The sequence below is a fragment of the Fusarium solani genome (assembly GCF_023522795.1).
Source record: "Fusarium solani strain SB1 chromosome Unknown bctg00000000, whole genome shotgun sequence".
Lineage (NCBI taxonomy): Eukaryota > Fungi > Ascomycota > Sordariomycetes > Hypocreales > Nectriaceae > Fusarium > Fusarium solani.
The window spans coordinates 490,515-513,424 of record NW_027072157.1 but is presented as its reverse complement, the minus strand read 5'-3'; the positions used below and the strand labels follow the sequence as shown (position 1 = coordinate 513,424).

Below are 22,910 nucleotides of genomic sequence, written 5' to 3'. Positions count from 1 at the left end.
CACCTACGAGACAGAGACGAATTTGGAGAACGACCTACATCACAACACATCACAACACATCAAAACACATCAAAACACATCAAAACACCACGAATCAACGGCAACAATCATCTTGGCGATTCAATGGTAAAAGACATGAATGCTGGATCAGCGACCCTTCTAGTTGGCATTTTCTCTAACGCTCTAAGAATCCCTTCCCCAATTTCCCCAGTCCTTCCTGTCCATTATCTGCCGTTAAAGATGAAGAAGAGCACAAACCGCAGTGAAACAAACAAGATCGTCATCATTCTGGTTTCCCAATGCCCGCCCCCATAAACACCGCTGATTTCAAAAGAGTAAAAGAAAAAACACACCTTCCTCGTGATAGACCTTTGCCTATACCCATCCGTTGCTCATTGTCCTCCAGCCCAGGTGAAGAAAAAAAGTCAAAAGAACAAAAATTGGGCTTTTGAAACTCCAGCTCCCTCCCCCTCCGTGTCGCATTACGCCATAACCGATGCAGGGTATGTTTTTCAGAAAAAGTGAACCTGTCATGAGACGCACATCCTGTTCCTTTTGCCCTTTTTGGCATCCTCTCTGTCCCATGATTCCAGGGGCAGGCCCTTGTGAACGCCGAATCGACAGTCCATAACAGACGAATGAAAGAGAAATAAAAAAGGGTCGTAGAAGAAAAGAAAAGGCTACAATAAAACAATCCTTGCGGCAAAGCTGCCTGCCCAAGGACAAAGGTGTGGGTATCAGACTCCCCATGTCAACTTACACCGCCGCTGCCAGCTCATGAACAACTATCGAGTCAATCAGATGCTGACCATTCCGTCATCGTCATAATCGCACTCCCTCGGATAGTCCACGGGACCCGAGAATCGGCCATTGGGGTCCAGGCCCAATTCCTGCCTCACATCCCTTTGGATCTGGAGGAAATACCTCCTCAGGCTCCGCAGACCCTTGAGGAATCCACCATCAGGCTCGTCGGGATGCTGCGGCGGGCAGGGCTTGTCCGTGATATCGTCGAACGGCGTGAGACTGTTGGCAAAGTCGGCAATCTTGAAATCAATCTCTCTCTTGTTCTTCTTCTTCCTCCGCGTCGTCTCTTCCGTGTCGGTTGCAAAGTCGGTAGTGGATTCGTACATCGTTTCGTAGTCGGGATCCTCCGACGTATCGCCATCATAAAACATGAGCAGACTTGCTGCATAGAATCGGTAGCCATGCAACTTGCTAACAATCTGCTCCAGTTGCCCAAGCTTCTTCAGAACCACCGGAATGTGCCGAAGGATACTGTGCAGGTCGAGGCCGTTGTAGAGGAACTTCTGAAGAGCGCCTTGGAACTCCTCACCGACTTTTAGCTTGCGCCCGTAGTATTTGTCCTGAAAGTCGTACGTCTGCGATCTGGCATTCCACACTTGCAGACCGCATATACGCACACCCAGTTCCGCAGACGTCGTGGTCCGGCACTTTTCCGTCTGGGACTTTTGCTTCTTTGGCGTAGCCTCCACGCCGTATTGGCGGGTACCCATCTTGAGATCCATCATGCAGGGTCTCTTCATGCCCGCCGTCAAGTCTTCGAGGAGCAAAAAGTACTCGACTCGATCCTTCTGAGTCTTGGCTTCCTTAGGGTTGACAGGTCGAGGAATCTTCTTGAACTCGGCTGCAGGCTCAGGCGCAAGATCGGGTGTGCTGTCGGGCGCTGGTGTGGCAAGAGTCGAACTGACAGCGGAGTCATCCTCGGGTTGCTGGTCAACCGTGTTTGGCGCATGCTCCTTGTTCCCATTAGTTGTCGGAGTGCCATGTCCATTAGCCATGGAGCAGTTCTTCGAATGTCGCTTTGGCTTTTCCTCATTGTCTCCCTTGTATCCAGCATCGTCGGCCTCTTCAAAGTACTTCAAGTCTCCTCTAGATTCTCTCACGTCTTCGGGTTTTCGACGGAGCCCGCCAGCAGAGTATCTGCGCTTCTTCTTGGCGGTAAGTGGGTTGTCCTTGAGGGTCTCGGGCTCTGGAGCACTTGTTCCAGTCACGTCCTTCATCTCGCCTGGTGCGTGCTCAGGCTCAGACTGCACATACTCGTCCATATCAGGTACAGCCCGCTCAGGGCCGAGATCGCTATGTGAGTAGTGGTGGTGCGCAAGCTTTCTCTGAGAGTGAGAATGATTGGCCGAGTTGTCGTCTCCATTCACATTGACAAAAGGTGAGTCGGCCTTGATCAGGGCAGGGTCCGAGTTTGTAGATCGGAGCAGGCGCTGAAGAGTTGGACGCGGGATCGATCGTTGATGGGGTCGGCGATGACGATGAACCTTGACGGGCTCCTTCAGGAACGCATCGTTGAATACCTCGTTCCGCAGCCGCTTGTTGATCATGGTAGCGCCCCAACTGTTAGGCCGCTCATCGAGTGGTGGACGGACCGCGGTCTCTGAGGTCGGCACTGTGGGGTCTGATACCGTCGAAGTTGAGATGCTCTGCCGTCGGAACTCCTTTGGCAAGGGCATCGGTTGAAGCAGGTTTCGAGGTAGGATGTGCTTGTTGTCGTCGAACGTCACCGTGGGAATAGGGACATTGGAGTTGGCCAGAGATTGGCTAATGACACGGCCAGTTGGTGGTCCAGCCTTGATGTGGTCCTTGTGTCCATTCTGCCCATTCTCCTGGCGGTTTGCCTCGAGCTGCTCCTGAGCCTTCTTACGCTCAGCCGCTGCAGCCTCGTCTTTCTTTGAGGTGCTCTTCCGGCGAGTTTGCTTGCGGAAAGTCACATTCAAAACCCCAATGTAGCTGCACAATAGTTAGCCTCCAGTTTCAAAGCAATTCGCGTCAACGGAACAATCCACCATTCAATCAGGAAATGACAAATGCGGTGGAACATACCGAGGAAGGAAAGGTAACAGGTCACGGTGGTATCTCTCAATAGTCTCGTAAAACTCATTTTCCCTATTGTTGAGTTGCTTACAGACGGCTCTTCGAGAGAACCGCCAGAGAGTGGTGTGACCACCGACTTGATGTTTATATGGAATGAGCTCAATGGCCTCAAGAGGCTCTTGAGCATCGTGCTGGTGGTCATGGATATGGTCCTCATAATGGCTCACGGGTTGGGGCGTTTTAAGAGGAGCGTCGTTCGTCACTGTAGTGTCTTCTTCAATGACAGCGCCGTCCTCAAACTTGTCAGGCACGAGGTCGCCGCGCTTCACAGCAAGGCGCTCGCGAGAAGGGAGGCGAGCGAGGCCGTAGGGAGGCTCATCCTTCTCCTGAATGATTTCAGGCTCAGGCTCATCCGCTTTGACGAGCCACGGACGTTGTTTACTCTGGGAGAGAGACCGCACCCGGATACTACGGGCCGCGGTGCGGTCCTGGGGCTCACCTATGCAAGGTTCTTGCAGCTCTTGGTGGGGCAAGAAGACGGCAGATGAGATCTTCTCTTCCCCGGATTCATCGGCATCTCCCTCATCGTGAGATCCGACCTCGGTATTGACGCTGTCGCCTGATTTCCGTCTCGCCTCCACTCTTTCGGCTTCTCCGTCGGCATCAGCGGCCGGGGTCGGCCCCACAAGCTCAGTTGTCTCCACCGACTTGCCCTCTTCGTGCCCGTTCACGGGTCGAGATGCGGACTGTTGCACTCGCAACGGAGTCTTGCCTCCCGAGGTGAGCGAACCATTGACGGGCAGCGAAAAATAATCGTCATCGGGAGACGTGCTGAGAATGGGTTGCTCGTCGAGGACGTATTCGGAGTAGGGGGTCTTTTGTGTAAGTAGAGGTACCCCTCCATCGTCATGTCGCAAGCGAATAGCAGTTGATTCCTTGGAGGGAGTTGTGTGCGACTTTGCGTTCGAGCTCAATTCGTGATCCTCTTCGAGTGTTGGTGCCAATTTATCTCTAGGGGTGTGCCTCGGGTCCCTGCGACGAGACTTGTCCTCTGGTGGGAGGCCTTCCTTGAAGAACCGCAAACTGTAGCTCGACTTGCGACTTCGTGCATTGGGCTCCACGCCAGCCATCGCCTCGGTAATGGACTTTTCGACAAGGCCATCCTCCTCCTGGCCTTCAACTGAGCCAATGGACCAAATCTTTTCCGTCTTCTCAGGGCCCATTGCCATCCAATGCGGGGGGGCCTTGGCCCATTGTGCTGGTCTCTGATCGGTGTTCCTAGCATCCTCGTGTCGCGAAGTCGCAGGTGGTGTTTTGGTCCCCGGGCTATCGTCTTCGAATGGAAGGGGTGAATCATTGAAAGATGTCGTGTAGGTTGTCGTTCGGGGTTGGTAGTAATCAATGGTGCTTCTGTCTAGATCCAGCGAGGTCGAGGCTCTGCCTCGGGGGACATCCCTCGCCTCACGGGGATCAGTAATGACATCGCGAAGGGTGGCGAGGGCCGAGTGGCTAAAGGACGAAGGAACGCTCGCGGCCTCTCGGGCGGCGAGTGAGGTCATGGTGGTGACGGCGGAGGCAGCCATGTTGGAAGACTCGGATGTGGCTCTCGTTAATGGCCTAGGAGCGGCGCATTTCGTGGAGACATTTTGGTGGAAAGGATCAATAAAGATGGCAGCGCTGTCTCGGTCGGGTCGCGATGTCGAGTTCGCAGGTTCTGTAAGAGGACCGTCGAGTGTAGGAGAAGTAGTCGAGTGCGGTGTAGGAGTAGTAGGTGTCGAGGTGTTCGCGGATGAGGTTGCAGTCTTATGGCCCGACTTAGACGATCGAATGGTGGTCGGCAGGGTTGTAGTAGGCGAATAGCTGGGGGAGGTGACAGTCGTGGGAGAGATGGTGGCTGTAGTTGTAGTAGAAGTAGACTGGGGTGAGAGCCTGGAGCTCTTAGGGTTGGTGATTCCACGGGCAGAAGCCAAGGCCTGGGTCAGCAAGGAAGGACCAGACTGCCTCGGCAGGGGCCCGGGGCCACGGGCCTTCTTATTACTGGAAGCACCGGGGGCATGGCCGTTGACGGGGGCGACGGGGCCTTGGACGGCGTCCCTGGCATTGGCATCACCACGGGGCACGTAATCAGGAACAGAATCAGGCACGTTGTCGGGCACCTTGTCTGCGGAGGAGGGTGGCGGCATGAAGGGAGAGATGGCAGCAGAGGGAGTGGGAGTAGTGTTGGAGGATGTGGGAGCAGCAGGAGCAGCAGCGATCAGCCCGGGGGGTTGAGCACGGCGGCCGAGACGGGCAGCATCATCATCATCATGGTCATGATCAAGGCCAGCAGCAGCAGCGCGGGTGCCAGTGCCAGAAGCGACATGAGCATCAGGCGCAGCGCCCGCGGCAGCACCTGGAGCAGCATCTAGCAGGGCCTCGGGCGAACGACAGGGCTCAGGCTCGCTCACCGGTACGGCGCGTGCGGCATTTTCGGACGTGGGATGCGGACTGGACATGAGGAGGACATCTGGCGCAACACGCTCGTATGGTTGGCGAAGGGGGAAAAAGAGGGAAGAGTTGTGTTGTGAGTTCGAGGATGGGAGAGCGAGGGAGAGGGACGAGGATGTGGGCGTGGAGGAATGATTCGTAGATACGGAGCCCGGGGGCGGTAAGTGGTATCTGAGACCCGGTAGAAATAGCGAGGGGATGGCCCGGGCGTCAGTCGTCAGGCCCTTGTAATGGATGGGAAGCACTGAATGGAAGGCCCCGCGCCTGCCCTGCCCTCCACTGGTCTCTGGGCACTGGGCACCTGGGGGAGGGTGCCCCGAGAGAAACTGAAAGGCCCGCCCCAGGCGAGGTACCCTTTTGTCTGACAAGTACCTGACCCTCTGTCCCAGAACTCAGCCCGGCAGATGCGCCGAGATTTGGCTGTGACTGGGGGAGCACAAAGTCGACGACATCCGTCCATGTCTGGCGGGGTGACGTCCATTTCCATGCCAGCCCATCCAGACCGTCTCGAACAAAGCTTCCATTCCCGAGCCAGCCCTGAGCCATTTCGCGGGGCTCCGGCCTCCTAGTGGCCGCCTGTCCGAACCTCGACGGCCACACCGCGTCCAAACCTCCCAGGTTTGCCTGTCAAGCAAACAGCAGCGGCCCCCGGCAAAGCTGAGATCCAATGCCACAGGCAGTCCGTGCTCTTCCCACTGCATCCATGGAGGCAGCCCGGTAGCTCTGTTGCAGAGCAGGATTCCAGGCCGCTGGATAGCGGTCACGCCTGTGGGGTCCGGCTACTGTACTGTCGTCTCCAAGCCTGCACCGGGGCGGCGGCCGAGGCGTCTGTTAATGCAGCCCAGAGTTGCAGGGAGCCTGGCTCTCCACCACGTGTAGAGACTGAAAGCGCTCCGTTATCTCTGTGACGGTTGGCAGTTTGGAAGCAGGGCGGGTGTCATGGACGGCATTGAGGAGGGGAGTGTTGGTTGAATGACAACGTCGCGGGAGAACCAAAAGGGTGTGTGGATGGCCTCTATCAAGCAACACCACCACGGCCATCTCATCAAAAATAGAGTGCTACCCCAACGTCAGGGACCTAATCAGAGATGCGAATTACTTGCATGTTGAGCAGCGATTGTCGTCTCTTTGTACCTGTGCCAGCGTGATTCACATGGGAGTTTGAACTGGATTGCGCCCGTGACTGGTCGTCCTATCGTATCTCATCCCATTCGCCGTCCAACTCTTCCCATAATCGACAACACGCGCATACATCAGTCCATGACCGCAGTTTGCCAATATTTGCCAATATCCTGCCAATGCCAATCAGGCAATGCTAATTGCTTCTCCAATCTGCACCGCCTACCGTCCAAGAGTCCCGCTGTAATAGGACACTCCGCTGCCATACCGTAGGTCTCCATGAAGCGTCAGATCCCCCATGCATGACCTTATCATCCAGTCCCAGGTGGCAGCCATTGGACGCCCTCACAACGCCTCTGGTCCCCTGTCTCGAATCTTCCGGGACCCGCCTTGGCTCCCAGTCCGCGGCTGCAGGCGTGAACAAGAGGCTGGAGCGTTGTGGAGGCTGCTGGGCTGGCCTGTCAGAGGGTGAAGGAATAAGACGAGACTCACGCCGCCATCTTGCTGAGAGAAACAGACTCAGCAACTCTGACCAATGCTTGGTTACCGATACCCGGAGTTATTTCCGAGTTCCTAATCAAAGACACAGTTCAGACAGGGCGCGGGAAATCGAGATAGAGTTCCATTGAGTGCCTCATGGAATGGAACTGACTGAAGAGGCCGAGGCTGACGTATTTTGTCACCTCTTGGCGGACCCGGACCCCGTCGTCGGCTTCGCCAGGATCATCTCTGGGTCATTCTTTGGTCATTTTTCTGGATTTTCCCTTGGGCCCCAAGGCAAGGTCACGCTGCCCAACAGCAGGGAACGGCCCCGTCCCTATACCCAAGCCTGGGGCTCTGGATTTGCTCACCGGACACAGCGGACAAGGGAACACGGTGGCGATTTACGAGATTGATCTGATGAATTGGTTGTCATGATTGGCTAGATTATTTTTTTAGTAGCCGTCTTTTTTCTGAGCTGCTGACTTGGTAGAGGGGCATACGAGAGGTCATGACCCCGGGATAATAGCTTGTTTTCATGACGGCGCAAAAGCTTCAACAAGGGCCACGGGGAACAAGCGACGACGGGTGGCGCAGGGTTTCAGACCCCTTCCATCCATTGCCGACTCCCTCGATTCATTTCTCTCTTTCAGCTCTGAGCTAGCCGCGCCTAAAAAAACGTCCCTCTCTCTCGGACTGCTCCGTTTTCGCGCCACGAAACGAGCAGACGCGCTGCAAGAGACGGACCACTCTCAACGCATCTCGTCATTTTCCCCCGTTATCGCACCGTCCCCACCAGGGCCCTCACCCTCAGGCTGGTGCTGGCTCGAATCTCGACCCCAGTCTGTTGCATCTGGTGGTCTGTATGCGCGATTCAAACGGTGTCTCGATTCGATCTAGTGCGGGGCTCTCTTTCCGTTTGGCGGGCATTGGAAGCTGGGGGGTGTCATGTGATGCTCCAGGCCGCCCGCCAAGATCATGACATCTCGGGGCGGCTCTGGTCAGTCGGCCCAACAGTGTGAGTTCTTCTTTGTGCACTTGAGAGTATCGTCCAACACCCAACAACAACCATCTTGTCATTGCGACCTGCTGCCGAAAAAGCGATCGCCCGGCTGCCGTCTCCGGAGGACGGACGGATATCTCTCACCCTCTCTCGTGGCACCGTGGCACCATGACCCCCGTGGCATTCTTTGGTGGCATTTCCTGGGACGCACATGGCTTGGATTGGTTCATCCTCTCCCGGTCTGGAGCTTACACGTTCGCACAACATGTCACTTGCGACCATTAGAAGTCTCGCCCGGTGTCGCCTTGCCACGTCCAAAGCTTTCAGTCGCTGACCGAGCTTGAAGCTTCTGCCCACAAATGGCTCTGAGCCTCGTCATCTCATTCCATCATCATAGCCAACTCATCGCTCATCAGCTCTGTGTTATGACACAATGAAACCCTCAAGACACGTTTTCTGGTCGACCCTGTTGAATGGTTCGGTTCAGGGCTGGCTGGCTGGCTGGCGTGAGACGGGAGATGCGACACCCTTTCTTTTCCAACCCTCACCCATACGCCTCCGCACCGACCTCGTGCGCGCTTGATCTCGGGCTCATGCCCCCTGGATCGTGTATTGAGACGAGACGGCTCTCTGGCAACTTCCGCTTGGCTGTCGATCCACGATCCATCCATATCTTGCTACGTGCCATGGCCTCAAGCTTTGGATGAGGTAGGTACCCGGTACTGCACTGTATCCATCGCAAAGCAGAGTACGGATAGGGTTGATTGGCGCGGGACGCTATCTCTGCTCCTTTCTTTTTCCTCTTCTGCATAACCTTCTTTCCTTTAGGGGCGTGTTCTTAGATGCGAGAATCCACGAAGCAACCGTCCGTCGATATGCTCAGGCAGAATGCCATGCCATGCCATGCCCCGGCCCCGCCTAGATATGCGACCATGCGCGTGCTGCGAGACGATCCGCAAGAAACAGCCGGACCAAAACAGCAGGCTAGGAATTTATCCCAGCACAGCGCGGCTGTCAACGGCCCTGCAAGTGCTCTGCAGCAAGGCCATGAGGATGCTGCAACCTGTGAACGGTGGAATTGAGTTGCCCGTCTCATGATCGATGCCCTTGATCCGACAGAGGGGGCGCAGGCATTGACCTTACCCTAGGACGCAGCGCATACATGGCATGGACATCACGGCGGCGTCGATTCAATGCTACATTGTTGGTCCGACTTCCCCGGCGGCCCGGACGGTGCAAGGGTTGCAGAAGAGCATGGAACAAGATGAACTTTGTTTCGTTTCACGCACACAATTTTTCTGCAGAATTTTGTGCGCGAAACAACCAAGGCAAGGCCTCAACTTGCTTGGTTGCGGTAGAAGCGGGCTTTGATAAGCCATCCAACACCTCTCCACCACCAAGAACCCAGCTACTGGCGGCACGTCCCATCCCGCCGTCTCCTCTTCAACCTCCATCTTGCAAGACATCCAGCGAACCAAGGCAGTTCCGCCCGGCCTTCCCTGCTCCATCCCGGCTGCCATTGTCCAATAAGTCGAGCCGCTGATCTACCCCGACTTTTAGCGAGACATTCCCTATCTTGTCAGAGGCATGTTCGCCTCCTTGGCCTGGAGATGTGCATATCGCCCGCCGAGCCGCAACCGGCCAATCGTCGCTCGTCTATCGACAACGTGCCTCGACTGCCCGCTCCATGACGCTCCAAACTCAACCTCAAACCCCGGCCGGCCTTGATTGTTTGGGAGGCGCGAATCCCCCCGTTGCATTTAGAATGACGAGGCGAGCTAAATTGTCACAAGTGAGACAGGCTCTTGATCGTTGGGCCAACGCCAATTCAGGGGAAGGGGAAGCGAGAAGCTCTTTGGAACGATGATCACACGAGGTTGTCGTGTGCTGCCTTTGCTTCTCGAAGCTAGTCTGGTCTGGCAGCCATGTTCGCCATATGGGAAAGTTTAACCACATCTCCCACAGCCCGACGCCCAGAGATTCAAATCTGGATATCCGCGGGAGTAGGGGCAAGGTCTCGATCATGCTCGAGTCCCAATGTCCCCCCACCCTCAACCTCTCCTCTATCTGATCCAACACACACGGACTGCCCTCCCTGAGCAGATGAAGGTGGAACAGATGGGTACAAGCCCACAAAGCTGGATGTCGTCTGACTCTAGAAGATGGGGCTTGCTCTTGCAGCGACCACCCTAGTCGGAGTTGGTGACAGAGGAGACAAGAGACGACAACCCTAGTTACTGGCAAAGGGAACAGCGGGATTGCTACGAGATGCTGCGTGGGCCACGCCCTCTCGGATCCGACTAATAAGCTGTCTCCTCCAGCGCAGGCATCCCGTCCCGGGACCGGACTGGACGGGCAGAGTGCTCCACCCGTCGCTCCGCCGGCGTCGCCCCGAGATATTCAGCCCTGAGACGTCGTCAACCACTTGGCCTCATACCTTTCAACACGGAGGTCGAATCCCCCTGAACAGGATCATCTCCAGGGTACCCGTTTCCCGGAATCTTGGTACTGGGAACACTCTAGGCTTCGTTCCTCACCGACGTTAATCTCCCTGCCACCCGGAACGTCCGCTGACGCTGGCCGAGCTTCACCGCACCCTCGATCGAGGAGCATCGTCGATCCGCGACCCGGCCACAGAAGGCCTCCCTCGCAGCCATGTGCTCCCCGGGACCCCAGATGGCGGCGGCCCTGCGCGCCTAGTCATGGTTGCCATGGGGGGCGTGTGTCCAGGGCTGAGAGGTACTCCGACAACTGTTCTTGTACCTTTCTCCCCTTGCCTTGGCAGCTCGGGGAGATGTGTTGGAAAAGCGTATTACTCGGCTCATCAGTTCCTGGCATAATGTCTCGTGGCGTAGGTTCTATTAGAAATAATACCCCGGGGAGCCATCTGGCGAATCAGCTACGGCACCGCGCACTCATGGGCTCTGACAGCCAACGTAGGGGGCACAGGATGCACGTTTCTGATGGCCCCCCTGAGACAGGAATAGGGTTTTTGCTTCTTCGTCATCATTGATATTACGAGGAGCGGTGTCCAAAGGTTTCTTTTTACGTAGTTTCAAGATAATCGTAGGCTTGTAGTATCACGACCGTAGAGCTTCGACGATTCAACCACGTGAAGGCATAGACAGACTTTTCATCTTATGCAGCTTTTGAATATGAAACAAAAAATTGTCTACTCGAGGTATCTTTGCATACAAACGCCCAACTGTTGGGTAAACACCCGTCCTCGTGTCATGCAATCGTGCCGTTCGTTTTGCCTTGCCTTGCCTTCCCCCTGAACTCCTTGACATGCTTGTCCTGACCGGTGTACCGATACGTGAATAATAATTCATTCACAAAACCAAAAACATTTCAAATCCTTTTCCGTAGTATCTGTCCTTGCCGTAGCTTCCGAGAAAAACAAGGCTTTCCATAGCGCCTTTAAAAAATGTGCATCTGTTGGTCGACCATTCACCAAGGGCTCTGTGGCCCCTGAGCGGGTTGGGGTGTCTTGGTGTTGTCCACATCCCACTTCTCCAGAAAGTCGCCAATCTCGCGGAAAACGTCCTCCACCATGTCCAGAGGATCCTGTGACTCATCCGTCTCGCGGTCGCTCTTAGTGTGATCCGCCAAGTGGTGCTGGTTGCAGTTTTGCTGCTGCTGCTGCTTCTGTCGGAGTTGGTCGGCCGTGAGGAACGTCTCCGCCATGGCGTCCGGTTCAGGACTTCCGACTGTGCGCTGCGACTCCGAGGGTAGTAGGCGCTGGTAGTAGGCATTTCCATGGGCCATGTTGCTCCGACGGGCCACAGCGTTGAAGTGCTTGCGGAACTTGGCGTCCTCGGAGGTAGGGAGGTCCTCGATTGGGGTTGTGGGTGGAGGGGACGCTGCGCGGGCTAGGACTACCAAAGGCGTTGGGGTTGCCGGTATGCTTTCCTGTCCCTCGGTTTCATGAGGTAGAGGCGCCCATGACACACGACGCTGTGAACTGCTGCGCTCCCAGGGATTCTTGGTCGCTGAGGCCAAAATGCCTTGTGTGCTGGGAAGACGAGAACCTGAGTCTCTCCAGCTGGCCCGTCTGGCTTTACGAGGGCGGCTTTCGGGAGAAGACATGAACGAAGCGAATGACTTGACAGAAAACTGCGGTTCAGGCATAGCAGGTCGAGCGACCAGAGCTGGGGTGATAACCGGAGCCTCGTTCTGAACCTGGGCACTGGCATTCAATGTCATCTCAGGAGTGTTTGGCACATCCACTGCCATGTGATCCTCCTCAGCAATGGCGGGTATGCGCGTCTGTCCCATCATGGAGATTCGGGTCGTCTCCTCTGTCCAGGGGGTCTGGGCTGCTGGAGATGTCGTCGCGAAGGAGTCGTGTCTCTTGTTCAGTGGAGTAGATTCTTGAGCGCTGTCGATTGTAGGCAGTCGATCCATTGCCATTGATGCGTATTGGGATAGCTTGCTTTCCGCCCATGGACTCTGCTGTGAAAAGGGAACTGGCAAGTCTCCTTTGGGGTCTTGCTGGTCAACATCCATGGCATCGGGTGCCCTTGGAGGTGTTTGTTGAACTTCCAATTGGGGCCTCGTAGCTTCAATGGCATGAATGCCAGTGGGCGGCATGATTGAAGAGGGCGTTTGCTCCAATTCTGCAGCTTTGGGTCCGGGATTGGGACTCGACTCTGCTTGATGGCCATTTTCATCTCCATTGATGGGGCTCGACAGTTGCTTCTGCGAGGGAGGAACGCGTGCATTCGATCCAATCCGGCTTAATACCTTGTTTGTAATCGGAGTGTTGGGCAATGGAGTATTGCTTTCTTTGCGCTGCAAACGGCGAGCGGTGGGTGATGCGAGAGGGCTCTCGGCAATGCGAGCGAACTTCGACCAAGAGCTCTGCGAAATATGTTTCTTCACCGAGCTTTTTAGGAGGGAAGCTCCGTGAGAAGGGCTGGTGATAGAACTGTTGGCTTTAGGTGGTGTACATTGAACTGGCGATGCCTTGCTCTGGTCTTTGTGAGGCAAAACTTGTGAAGACTTGTTCCTAGATGCCGTTGATGAATTCGCAGAATCTCCTTCCTCCTGATCGGTTGACTCGTCCGTCGTTTCGTCCTCGGAATCTGTGGTCTCCTCAACTCGGCTCGAATTGTCGTCTTCAACCGCGACGCAGATTTCCTCCTTTTGTGGTTCGGCATCCGGCTCTTCGGAGTCACTAGAAGACTCGATATCGGCAATCTTGATCACCTCTTCCACCGGCGTAGGAGAAGACATTATCGCTGTATCTGATCCAGTCTCAGACGAATCGCTGGCAGTATCTACCTCGCAGGGGTCGTCCGGCGTTTCTTCAGAGAGATCAAACCCAGTAAACTCTTGACTGGAAATTGACGACAGATCACTTGACATTCCCGGCTTGTCCAAGTCCATCGGTTCGGCAACAGGGGCGTCGGCCATATTGATATCCAGCCCTTCGGTGTTGGGCTTGCCTCGAGGTGTGTCGTCGTCCTGGGCGAGTACTCCAGAGGCTTCGTCCACAGACGACAAGCCAGACCAAGATTCCTCTTCGCTGACGCTGGCCTGGGGATCTTCAGCAGATACTGATGTTGGCACAAGAGAACTTGTTTCGACGATTTCAGTCACTGCAATATGCTTTGGGCGCATCTTGAAGCAGAAGCTTTGATCTTCTTGTGTTTCAAAAGCCGGCGAAGGACTGGAAGATTTGTCGTCTTCTGAGGATATGGACAGATAAGACTCTGCATCATAGTTTTGTGAAGGTTGTTGACTGGGTGACGCTGGCTTGATTTGACTTTGTCGTTGCATGCTGTGCCGAGAACAATTGGTACTTCGAAAGGCGGCTGGCATGTGTTGTCTTTGCGATATCGGCGATGATAAAGTGGCGGCAGCCTGCATTGACGCAATGTTATCACGAGAAAGTTCATCCTCTGCATGCTTGGCCTCTTCGTCTTGGGTGCATTTCCCAAGATCGCGAACTGGTGAGATGCGCTTGACTAAGGAGTTGGAAGAAACAGCAGACGACCGACGATCTGGCTGAACCAGTTCATCCACGTCAGTTGCAGCTTGAGTATCCCCTCCCAGTCACTAGTTTGGGACGGCGCAAAGAATCTGTTGGCAGCAAGAGCCGAGGATGGTAAGCGATCCGGGACGCTGTTGAAAGATGTAGTCGGCGCGTCACCATAGTCATCCTGATCGTCGACAATGGTGATGGGATGCGATCGTTGTGGGACAGGAGTGTTGACGGGCCCGGATTCCATGATATCTGTACGTCGTCGTTTGGTGGCTAAATGCTTTAACCATGATGATCCCTTCGCTTTCCTCTTTCTCGCCGACAATGATGACTGTGGTGTTGATGTCCAGAACCGATCTCTTGCCGCATCTCCAGGTTCTATCGCTTCCCTCCACTCTTGGACCTTTGCTAGTTCATCTTCCTCCAAATACGCATGCCCTCCTGCAACTGAAGCCTGTTTGAGGCTCTCGGGGCTTGGCAAATGACACTCTAGGCTGTCGCCCGGTGCTGTGAGGGTCGTCTCCGGAATTGACACATTGCGCTTCACTTGTGCCGACCTCAATAATTTGCCTGGTGATGTCCGTACTCCTTGCGATGTCCCGGTTGTGCGGTGTTTGGATCGCCACGGGTTCACCCAGCGGCCGGATTTTGAGTCGAACGGGCCCTTGAGTGATGCTGTAATAAGGAAAGGTGTCTTTCCGTCGAGGTATCGCTGCCCGGCTTCTTCGTATCGTAGTTTCCGCGAGATTGGGTTATCGTAATCCTCGTCGTCCGATCCCTCATACAAGACATCCTCGGGGGCGCATGTCGCTTCGCAGTAGATTGTATCCTCCCCCCATTCTAACGAAAGCTCATCGGCTGATGGATCGACGCGCTGCATGATGTCGGCGTCAGAGGGTATCGCCCTCGATTTCAAAGGTCGTCGTCCTGAATAGGTACATAAATAAGTCGGTAGGGTTCCAGGAGGCGCAAAACGTCGTTATCTCGGTTGATCGGCCCGCATTTGTCGTCACCTGTGCGTTGTGGTGTATGCTTGGCCGTTGATTGATTTCACGCCGTCGCCAGGGGAGACGCGCCCCCGCGTTTCTCACGTGAGAGCGCGTAAAGTGGTTTTGTGAAAGCCGGCACGCAGCCTCGAAGACAGGCGAAAGAAGTCGAAAGAAGTGGAATATGCCGTGGACGATGTCCTGAAGACTCAAAGAGGTGATGTTGAGACTTTTGCCGACCGTTTGCTCAGGCCGAATGCGTGCAGAGAGCTAGAAACAAAGAATTCGTGACCCAGCACGTGATCTGCAGGAGGAATGACACCCGCGATCAGCTAAGATGGCAGAAAGGGCTAACTTCATAGCCTAACCATAAGCAAATAAGGGGATAAATAGGAGAAATAAAAATATCATCATTTTCTAATATCATTGAATTACTTATGATAATTTTCTTAAAATTCTTAGGCCTTAAATTTAGTATTTTTGCTATCATACTCAGAGAGGGTTAGTTTGGCGTGTCATATTCTTTTACGACCGTGTGGTTGACACGGCAACCAACCGAACCCCAATCAACACCCCTGTCTTGTTTATTCGTTTATTCCAGACTCCAAGTTCAAGGATACGCGCAACATCGTCTCGCGACCTTGACTCCCACATGGTTCTTTCTGTTTGATATCTTGTTCAGACCTCATGGCTACCTCTTGAATCCCTATCATTCGCTCGTGTTTTAATACATCTTCATTTCACTATCCCGCTACCACCCCCTCGCCTGGTCGAGTATACACACATCGCGACGCATAAACAACATTGAGCTTTGCGACCCCGCAGTCGATCGCATTTCCTCTTTTTTGGTTTATGGAGTCGCATTGACACTTCTTGCCTCGAATTACTCTTTTAGGCGTCGCCATGGAGCACGCTTGGTTGGACTCCCTGTCCGAGGACTGGCCCTCCCAGGTCGGATCCGACGCATCAGCTGTCCAACTTCCTCCTCTCAAAGACACCGACTCCCCCAAGACCAAGCCAAGAGAGACACCGAGTCGGATACCGCGTAGAACGTTTGGTCCCCGTCCTCAATTGGCACACCCCCACGATACTAGCGCCAATGTCCTCAGCGAGCGAACACCGAACGACATCAACATCTCGAGCCTTCGCATTACCAAGCCGTCGCAGGAGTTTAGGCTTTCGCGTGGAAGATACGCCAGCAGATCTGTCTCTGCCTCCACAAGTGGTTCTGTTGTTCATAACACAGTGCAACATAAGTCGTCACCAGGAAAACCCCAGGATACACCAGAGTGGAAGCGACGTCTAGTGTACGGGGACGTCCAGTACGGAGAGCAGCGCGACCTATTTTGCTCCGCTGCGACCGGTCTTCAAGACATGTTCAAACCGCCATCCGCCCCCGAAGACCACGAAGATGACGAGGAGCAACCTGAACCTGAGTCTTCGGTGATGCCGTCCAGCCCACCCTCCTACCCCCAACGTATCGCGAGCAACGACATCAACACAGGACTGGACGCCTTGGATGAGCTAGATGAACTTGAGGACGAAGAGCCAGTATATCCTAACGAAGTTACACCAAGCCCAAGCCCCAGGAGGGCGAAGAGAGAAATCAAGTACAAGCTTAATGTGGAGGATTCCATGGCTTCGAGCCAACTCAGTCCAAGAGATGACGAGACACCTTCACGACAACGAGAGGATATTTACCGAGACGAAAGCTGCTTGAGCGCCTCTCAGGATGCGGATGGCAGTGTTCGGAAACTTAGTGGCCAGAGCGTGATTCGCAACGAGGACTTCAGCCCGATCCTCATCGGCAAGCAGAGCGACAAGGATGGCAAGATGGACTTTGCACCTATCGAATTGCCAGCCGACACATTGAAACAGAAGCTCGAGGCTCTTCGAATCAACCAGATGCTACTCGATCCGAATGTTGATCCTCAAACAGGATTCGATAAGACTGACGAGGGGGCATCTGGCTCTATGGAGGATACCGAGGAATACGCACGCAGGGGAGGTTTCCTGAATTTGCAGAGAGGAGGCCGATCCGGGAAGGCTCTTTCCGCTATCGCGACCTGAGCCCGGGCCTGGGCGTTGATACGAGTGGAATGCTTCCCGAAGAGTCTCTGCAGGCCAGCACTCCTAAGCAGTTCCCTTCTGTCCGGACGGAAATCACCAACCCATACCACTCCGATTATTTTAACTTGAGCCCTTCGATGCCTCGGGCTCCTTTCCCCAGCCCCGATAAACGGGAGATCGCTCCCGGACACAGGCCGTCGTCTGCTACAAGCCCTCTGAAGCTCTTCGGCCCTTACGACACCTTTACCAACCAGACACTCCTCCGACGAATCAGCCAATTTGAGGAAGGGATGTCTGCAACCCCTTCCCGGCAGTCTCTTGGCTCGCCAGCTCATACAGACCAAGCGAGCTCTCCAGTCCACCAAGGGCCTGTGGCGGCCTCTAGTCCTGTCCCACAAGCTGACCAGACGCCTGGCATGAGGTCGGTTAGCCAGTTTGGCGGAGGCGACCTCGAAGGATACGAATTCAGTGAGGACATTTCCTATGTCTCACAGGCAGGATCCCCCTACTCGGATAAAGAGAACGCCGCTCCTCACCCTCTCTCGTCACACCCTGTCGAGCCATTATTTCGGTACCCAGAGTCCCCTGGAGAGGATTCTGAGCTCCTTGTTCGCAGGCGACGAAACAAGTCCATGTCTTCGTCCAGCAGCAAACACCACCGAACATTTTCGACTTCTAGTGTGATCCGAAAGAATCTCAGTCCGGCAAAGGGTGGCCCAGACAATGCTGGTACTCCCAAACGTGACTCTGGCTCAGAGGGCAAGAGGCCGCGGACCTCACCGTCTAAAGATCCTACGCCCAAGCGTCGACGCACACTTCACCGTTCCGACATCGCCTTTGGTCGTGAAGACTGGCTGGAAGGCGTAGAATCAGCGTCTCGCGACATGCAATCGGCAATGGGGAAGAAGCGCAAGGATGCTCGACCTGGGGACTTCCAGTTGGCGAACCCAAGCGTTCTTGCTATGAGAACAATTCTTCGACCTCGTAGCCCTACACCGAGTCGCGGATCGTCACAACGCAGTGATCAAAGCCCGGTGGCCAATTCCGAGGACGGCGATATCCGCCACCTGCCGAAGAAGTCCCCGATCCGGGCACTTCAGAACGAGAGCATGGCCAGCGATGCTCTTGGCGAGACAGACCGGAAGCCGTCGATTAGGACTCAGGACTTTGTTGACCAGGCGGCCCAGATCATGGCCATGATCCGCAACCAGGTGAAGCCGCCTGTCTTGTCAAGCGTGGAGGAATCAGAAGCCGAGCGTACCCCCTCTGCTGAGGACCCGGACTCCTCTTACCAATCGACGGGGGAGCCTCTGTCTCGACCTCCCAGCCGTGAGGGCAGACCTGTGTCGAGACTTCCCCAGCGTCAAGAGGACCCTGAGCTCATCAACCGATTGAAAAAGTATCAAGAACTGAGCGATATGGGAGATATCATCTCCTCATCCATGCGATCTATGGGCCTCGCACAGGATGCGATCCGGGCTGCTTTGGAGATTGAACGCCAGATTGACGAGAACTCGCGCACCAGATCAGATGTTCCATATACCACCGACGATGAGGCCATCAGCGACCCGCCTAACATTCGGTTGTCGTTCAATCCTGCTCACAACGGCACGCCTCCAAGCCCGTCACGAGACTACCATTCTCATTCCTCGACCGCTTCCACCAACAGGACATATCCGACAGGATCTTCTCGGGGCTCTGACACGCGCAAGACCATTATGCCGGAAAGCGTGTCACATCTTATCCCAGATCGAGTTGGCAGTATGTATCTGGACAAGCAGAATAACATTTGGATCAAGAAGAAGGAAACACCAACTCGTCGCCGGTCCAGCAACATCCTGCCCTCAGACAGCGAGGATGACCCATTCGCCAGCATTCCGGATCTCTCCGTTGACCTAACCAGGGAGATGCAAAACCTGCAGTTGACCACAGCTAAGAAAACGGACGCAGCGGGCAGCCCAAGCCAGGCAAGGTCACCAGTCAGCCCTTCCAGGGCACCACGGCCTCGGTCTAGTCGAGGCTACACGACCTTGTCTCCTGATGGACAACTCAGCCCGAACGTGGCAAGCCTTGCTCGAGAAGAGTTTCAGAAACTGGATGCGCGCGTCATGGAGGATTCAGAGCTGGATATGAATGAGTCGGTTGAAGGCTCGACTGATATTCATTACGACCAGGCTAGCAACACGCCCTCAACGACCACAAAGAGACGCAACCTCACTATCACGTTTTCCTCGCCAGTGGCATCCGTCATCCAGGACGTGTTGGCAGAAGACTTGGACAATCTTGAGGACGACCCAGAGCTGCCCGAGGGACATCTTAGCTCCAATCCGACCCCTAAGAAATCGCCAGGTTATCCCAGCATTGGCAAGTCAGCTCTCAAGAACGGCGGCCAAGGATCAGTGCGCAGTAACCGTGTTGTATCACGAAGTGTTGCTTCTAGCGGCCCGGCTTTCATCCCGAGACCTGTGTCGCGCATCGACGAGCAGGATGAAGAGAGCACAATCGAAGTCCCAACTGAAGATCGACAGATCAGCATCATTGGTGAGACGAGCGTGATCAGCCACAAGACACCCGATGGCCGTCGTGCCAGCCTCAGCTTCATCGTCAACCACACACCGCGCAACAACCTGCTGTCAGTCCCTCCGGATGACAGTGCTCTTCTCGGGCAAAACGTTGGAAAGCTCTCCCTCAGCCCATTGTCTGAGTTCACTCTTAACAACTCGGACCAGTCGTTCGGCTTTGAGGTCAGCTATGTTATGGGACGTCGACACATGGCAACCGGCGATGGCTCTAAGAAGGTCATGTCCATGACGATACGGGAACTTGTGGACAAGCTTAGTGAGGTTGAGCCCTACGAGCCTTACTGGGAGGACATTACAGACTTGGATCTGCATGAGAAGCGGCTAGGAAGCCTTCACATGCTTGATCAATTCTGCGGCAAGCTGGTGACTTTGGATGCTTCCAACAACACGCTGGGACATCTGGACGGTGTGCCGTCAAGTGTGCGGCAGTTCAAGGTGTCACAGAACATGCTCACTGAGTTGACGTCGTGGGATCACTTGATGAACCTTCAATACGTGGATATTTCCGGCAACGAGGTCAAGAGCCTGTCGGCACTCAAGGGTCTGGTACACTTGCGAAGCATCAAGGCTGACAACAACCAACTGACAAGCCTGGATGGACTTGATACCCACGATGGACTTCTCACTCTTCGAGCTCGGGATAACCTAATCGAGGAAGTCGACTTTGCACGGGTCAAGATGGAGCGCCTTACTGAGCTTGATCTGAGCGGCAACCAAATTTCGTCAGTTCGGAATCTGGAGCTTGCACCGGCGCTGGTACGACTGAGGCTCTCCAAGAACAGGCTCGAAAGCTTCACGGTGGCCACAGAGGTCAAGGGGCTTCGTCAATTGGATCTCAGCGACAACAGACTCACCTCTCTGGATATTAGCAACCTGCCCAACTTGCACTCACTGCATGCTGATCGCAACCGCATTGTTGACCTGGCGGGCTTCAACCGAGCTCGACGACTTGACAGCCTGAGCCTCAGAGAGCAGTATGGTGAACAATCGCTTGATCTCAGCTTCTTGTCGGAAGCTTATGAGGTCCGAAAGCTCTTCCTTTCTGGGAACTACTTGGGCTCGTTTGAGCCGACGGTCGACTTCCTCAACCTTCAGCTTCTGGAGCTGGCGAACTGTGGCCTCCAAGCATTGCCAGACAACCTGGGTCAGCTGATGCCCAACCTCCGGACGTTGAACATCAACTTCAACGCGATTCGTGATCTGGAGCCACTTCGCTTCATTCCCCGGTTGAAGAAGCTCTTGGTGGCTGGCAACCGACTTGCCGACTCGACCATGGTGACGGAGTTGCTCATCGAGTTCCCCCATCTCACACAACTCGACCTGAGAGATAACCCGGTAACAATCGGCTTCTACCCCACGATGCAGGTGATGGTTTCCAGGGACCGCAGCGAATCTGTAGATCCGTTCGTGCTTCCTGACGCCGAGGTTGAGCGGGACGAGCTGTTTGCCAAGCGGCTGGATGAGACGACCAAGTTGAGGCGAAGGTTGCACCAAATCGTGTTTGTGGCGAGCTGCAAGAGATTACGAAAGCTGGATGGCCTTGCCATCAACCGAGAGGTGGTTCTGGCCAAGGATGGGGTGTTTCAGACGCTGGTGGCCGAGGGCCTGCTACCAGACGAGACACTCGTCGGCGACGATGCTCCAAGCTGCAAGGATGCGGCGCTTGAACCTGAGACGAATCACGAGATTGACACGTTGAGGAGCAGCCGGTGGAACGCAGAAGACAGCTTTGCCTAAGGCAGAGCAAGTGCATGCATGCATGAGCATTCATTGCAATGTACGAGTGCGCATGATGAGGAGGACGTGTCCTGAGTTATGCATATTTGCGGCGTTTGTGGAATTTTGTGGTCTTTTTTTGATAGATGATAATGAAGCGAACCAAAGAGTGTCGAGCAAGGGAGAGGAAATTGGCAAAAGGAAACGGACACGGCATTACCAGGAGTAAGGAAAGGCAAGGCAAGGACAGGACACGGATAAATGGTTTTGATTATTACGAGTAATTATGCTGCATACCTGAGTTGTATGAATACAACAGACATGAGAGAGCATTCCATTGAGACGAGACGAGACGCGCGCGGGTTATCTTTCTAATTAATCGCATTGACAAGGGAGGTGTGTTATGCGGATGATGGCCAGGGCGACGACAGGCAGGACATGACATGGATTGTAATGGGCATGGACTGGCCGTAGGTGAGACTCAAGGGTACCATGTGCAAGCACGTCCTCTGGCTGCAGGATGAAGTCACGCTGATCGCGGAGCAGCCGCACCGACGTCAGAGATACGCAGCCGATCATTTGTCGAGGCTGAAGCTTTTGCATGAGATTGGATCCATGGATGACTGACTGGTGCCAATGGGTTGTATTGAAGGCTTGAACGGATACTGACAGCATCACGAAAAATTATCGTGTGACCACAAAAAAAATTGAACAAAAATTATGTTTCTTTTCTTTTTTATCCCTTGTAAGAATTTTTCATGAAAAAGTTTTTCTGGTTGTCCTTCGGCACTGGGTGACAGGGAACAAAAGAGAAGAAAAAAAAGCAAACCATTCGGGTTGTAGAGGGGAGGGGGCGTGTGTAGCGAGTTCTGGAATCTCGCCGCAGAAGAAAAAAAGTCGACGTTTCTTTTGAGAATGGAATTCTCTTGCTGTTGGCCTGGCGTAACCCAGGGGGACACATTTGCAAGAGAAGGACAAGAGATGAGCATCTCGGTCATAAGGCTGGGTAATTTAGGACGGGGGACGGGATAGGAGACGGGAGATGCTGCTAGCCCTACCCAGCAACTATCCCTTCTTTTAGAACGGAGCTTCTTCATCAAGCTTCTAGGGCCGTGGGACTTGGCTTGGGGGTGGTCCCCGTTGGGCGCGTGTCCTAAGCAGAAACCCAACCGTGGAGCCGGCGCCAGGCGAGCGGTACAGCGCTGTACAGTACGGTAATAGCTCAGGGCGGGCAATTTCACAGGCTCTGGCAGGGGTCGCTAATCGCATTTTCCCGCCGTCCGTCGCAGGAGAGGTCGTCACGGGCCAACGCATTCCCCATGCCTAAGCAAGAAAAAAACAAGACGAGGGCCAATCGCTAGGGCACAAACGCACTTTAAGAGGTACATACCTTGACGGACCGGGGGGGTTGTCGTGACTGACTCTTGCTTCATCTTGGGGTAATTTTACGACATGGACAAACCCAACAGAGAGGGAGGTACTGATGAGAGATTTTGCTGCTTTTGATGCTGCTTCTGTTTGTTAAAAAAACATCTTTTCTTGATTCAACTGCTCGTCGGACCTGAAACCTCTTCGCTTCTTACTTATTCGCTTCGTCTACGTTGTGCTATCAGAACAAAGTCATATCAGTCACAGGC

General features: G+C 54.5%; 4 protein-coding genes across 4 annotated transcripts; 2 read left to right on the top strand and 2 right to left on the bottom strand.

The window, feature by feature from the left end:
- Nucleotides 1-797: 797 nt before the first annotated feature.
- On the bottom strand, nt 798-5,874 carry MRS44_000164 (uncharacterized protein; the record flags this gene model as incomplete). The annotated part of the gene is made up of 3 exons (XM_046271221.2): nt 798-2,757; nt 2,851-5,552; nt 5,701-5,874. 3 exons carry the CDS (start codon nt 5,872-5,874, stop codon nt 798-800), a joined length of 4,836 nt encoding a protein of 1,611 aa, XP_046129715.2.
- A 5,506-nt stretch (nt 5,875-11,380) lies between these two features.
- Nucleotides 11,381-14,799, bottom strand: MRS44_000163 (uncharacterized protein; the record flags this gene model as incomplete). Its single annotated transcript, XM_065623770.1, has 2 exons — nt 11,381-13,938; nt 13,995-14,799. The coding sequence occupies 2 exons, from the start codon at nt 14,797-14,799 to the stop codon at nt 11,381-11,383; spliced, it is 3,363 nt and encodes a 1,120-aa protein (XP_065479668.1).
- Nucleotides 14,800-15,808: 1,009 nt separating this feature from the next.
- On the top strand, nt 15,809-16,975 carry MRS44_000162 (uncharacterized protein; the record flags this gene model as incomplete). Its single annotated transcript, XM_065623766.1, has 1 exon — nt 15,809-16,975. One exon carries the CDS (start codon nt 15,809-15,811, stop codon nt 16,973-16,975), a length of 1,167 nt encoding a protein of 388 aa, XP_065479667.1.
- Nucleotides 16,976-17,004: 29 nt separating this feature from the next.
- MRS44_000161 (uncharacterized protein) lies at nt 17,005-21,294 on the top strand (the record flags this gene model as incomplete). Its single annotated transcript, XM_046274725.2, has 1 exon — nt 17,005-21,294. One exon carries the CDS (start codon nt 17,005-17,007, stop codon nt 21,292-21,294), a length of 4,290 nt encoding a protein of 1,429 aa, XP_046129717.2.
- Between the last annotated feature and the right edge of the window lie 1,616 nt (nt 21,295-22,910).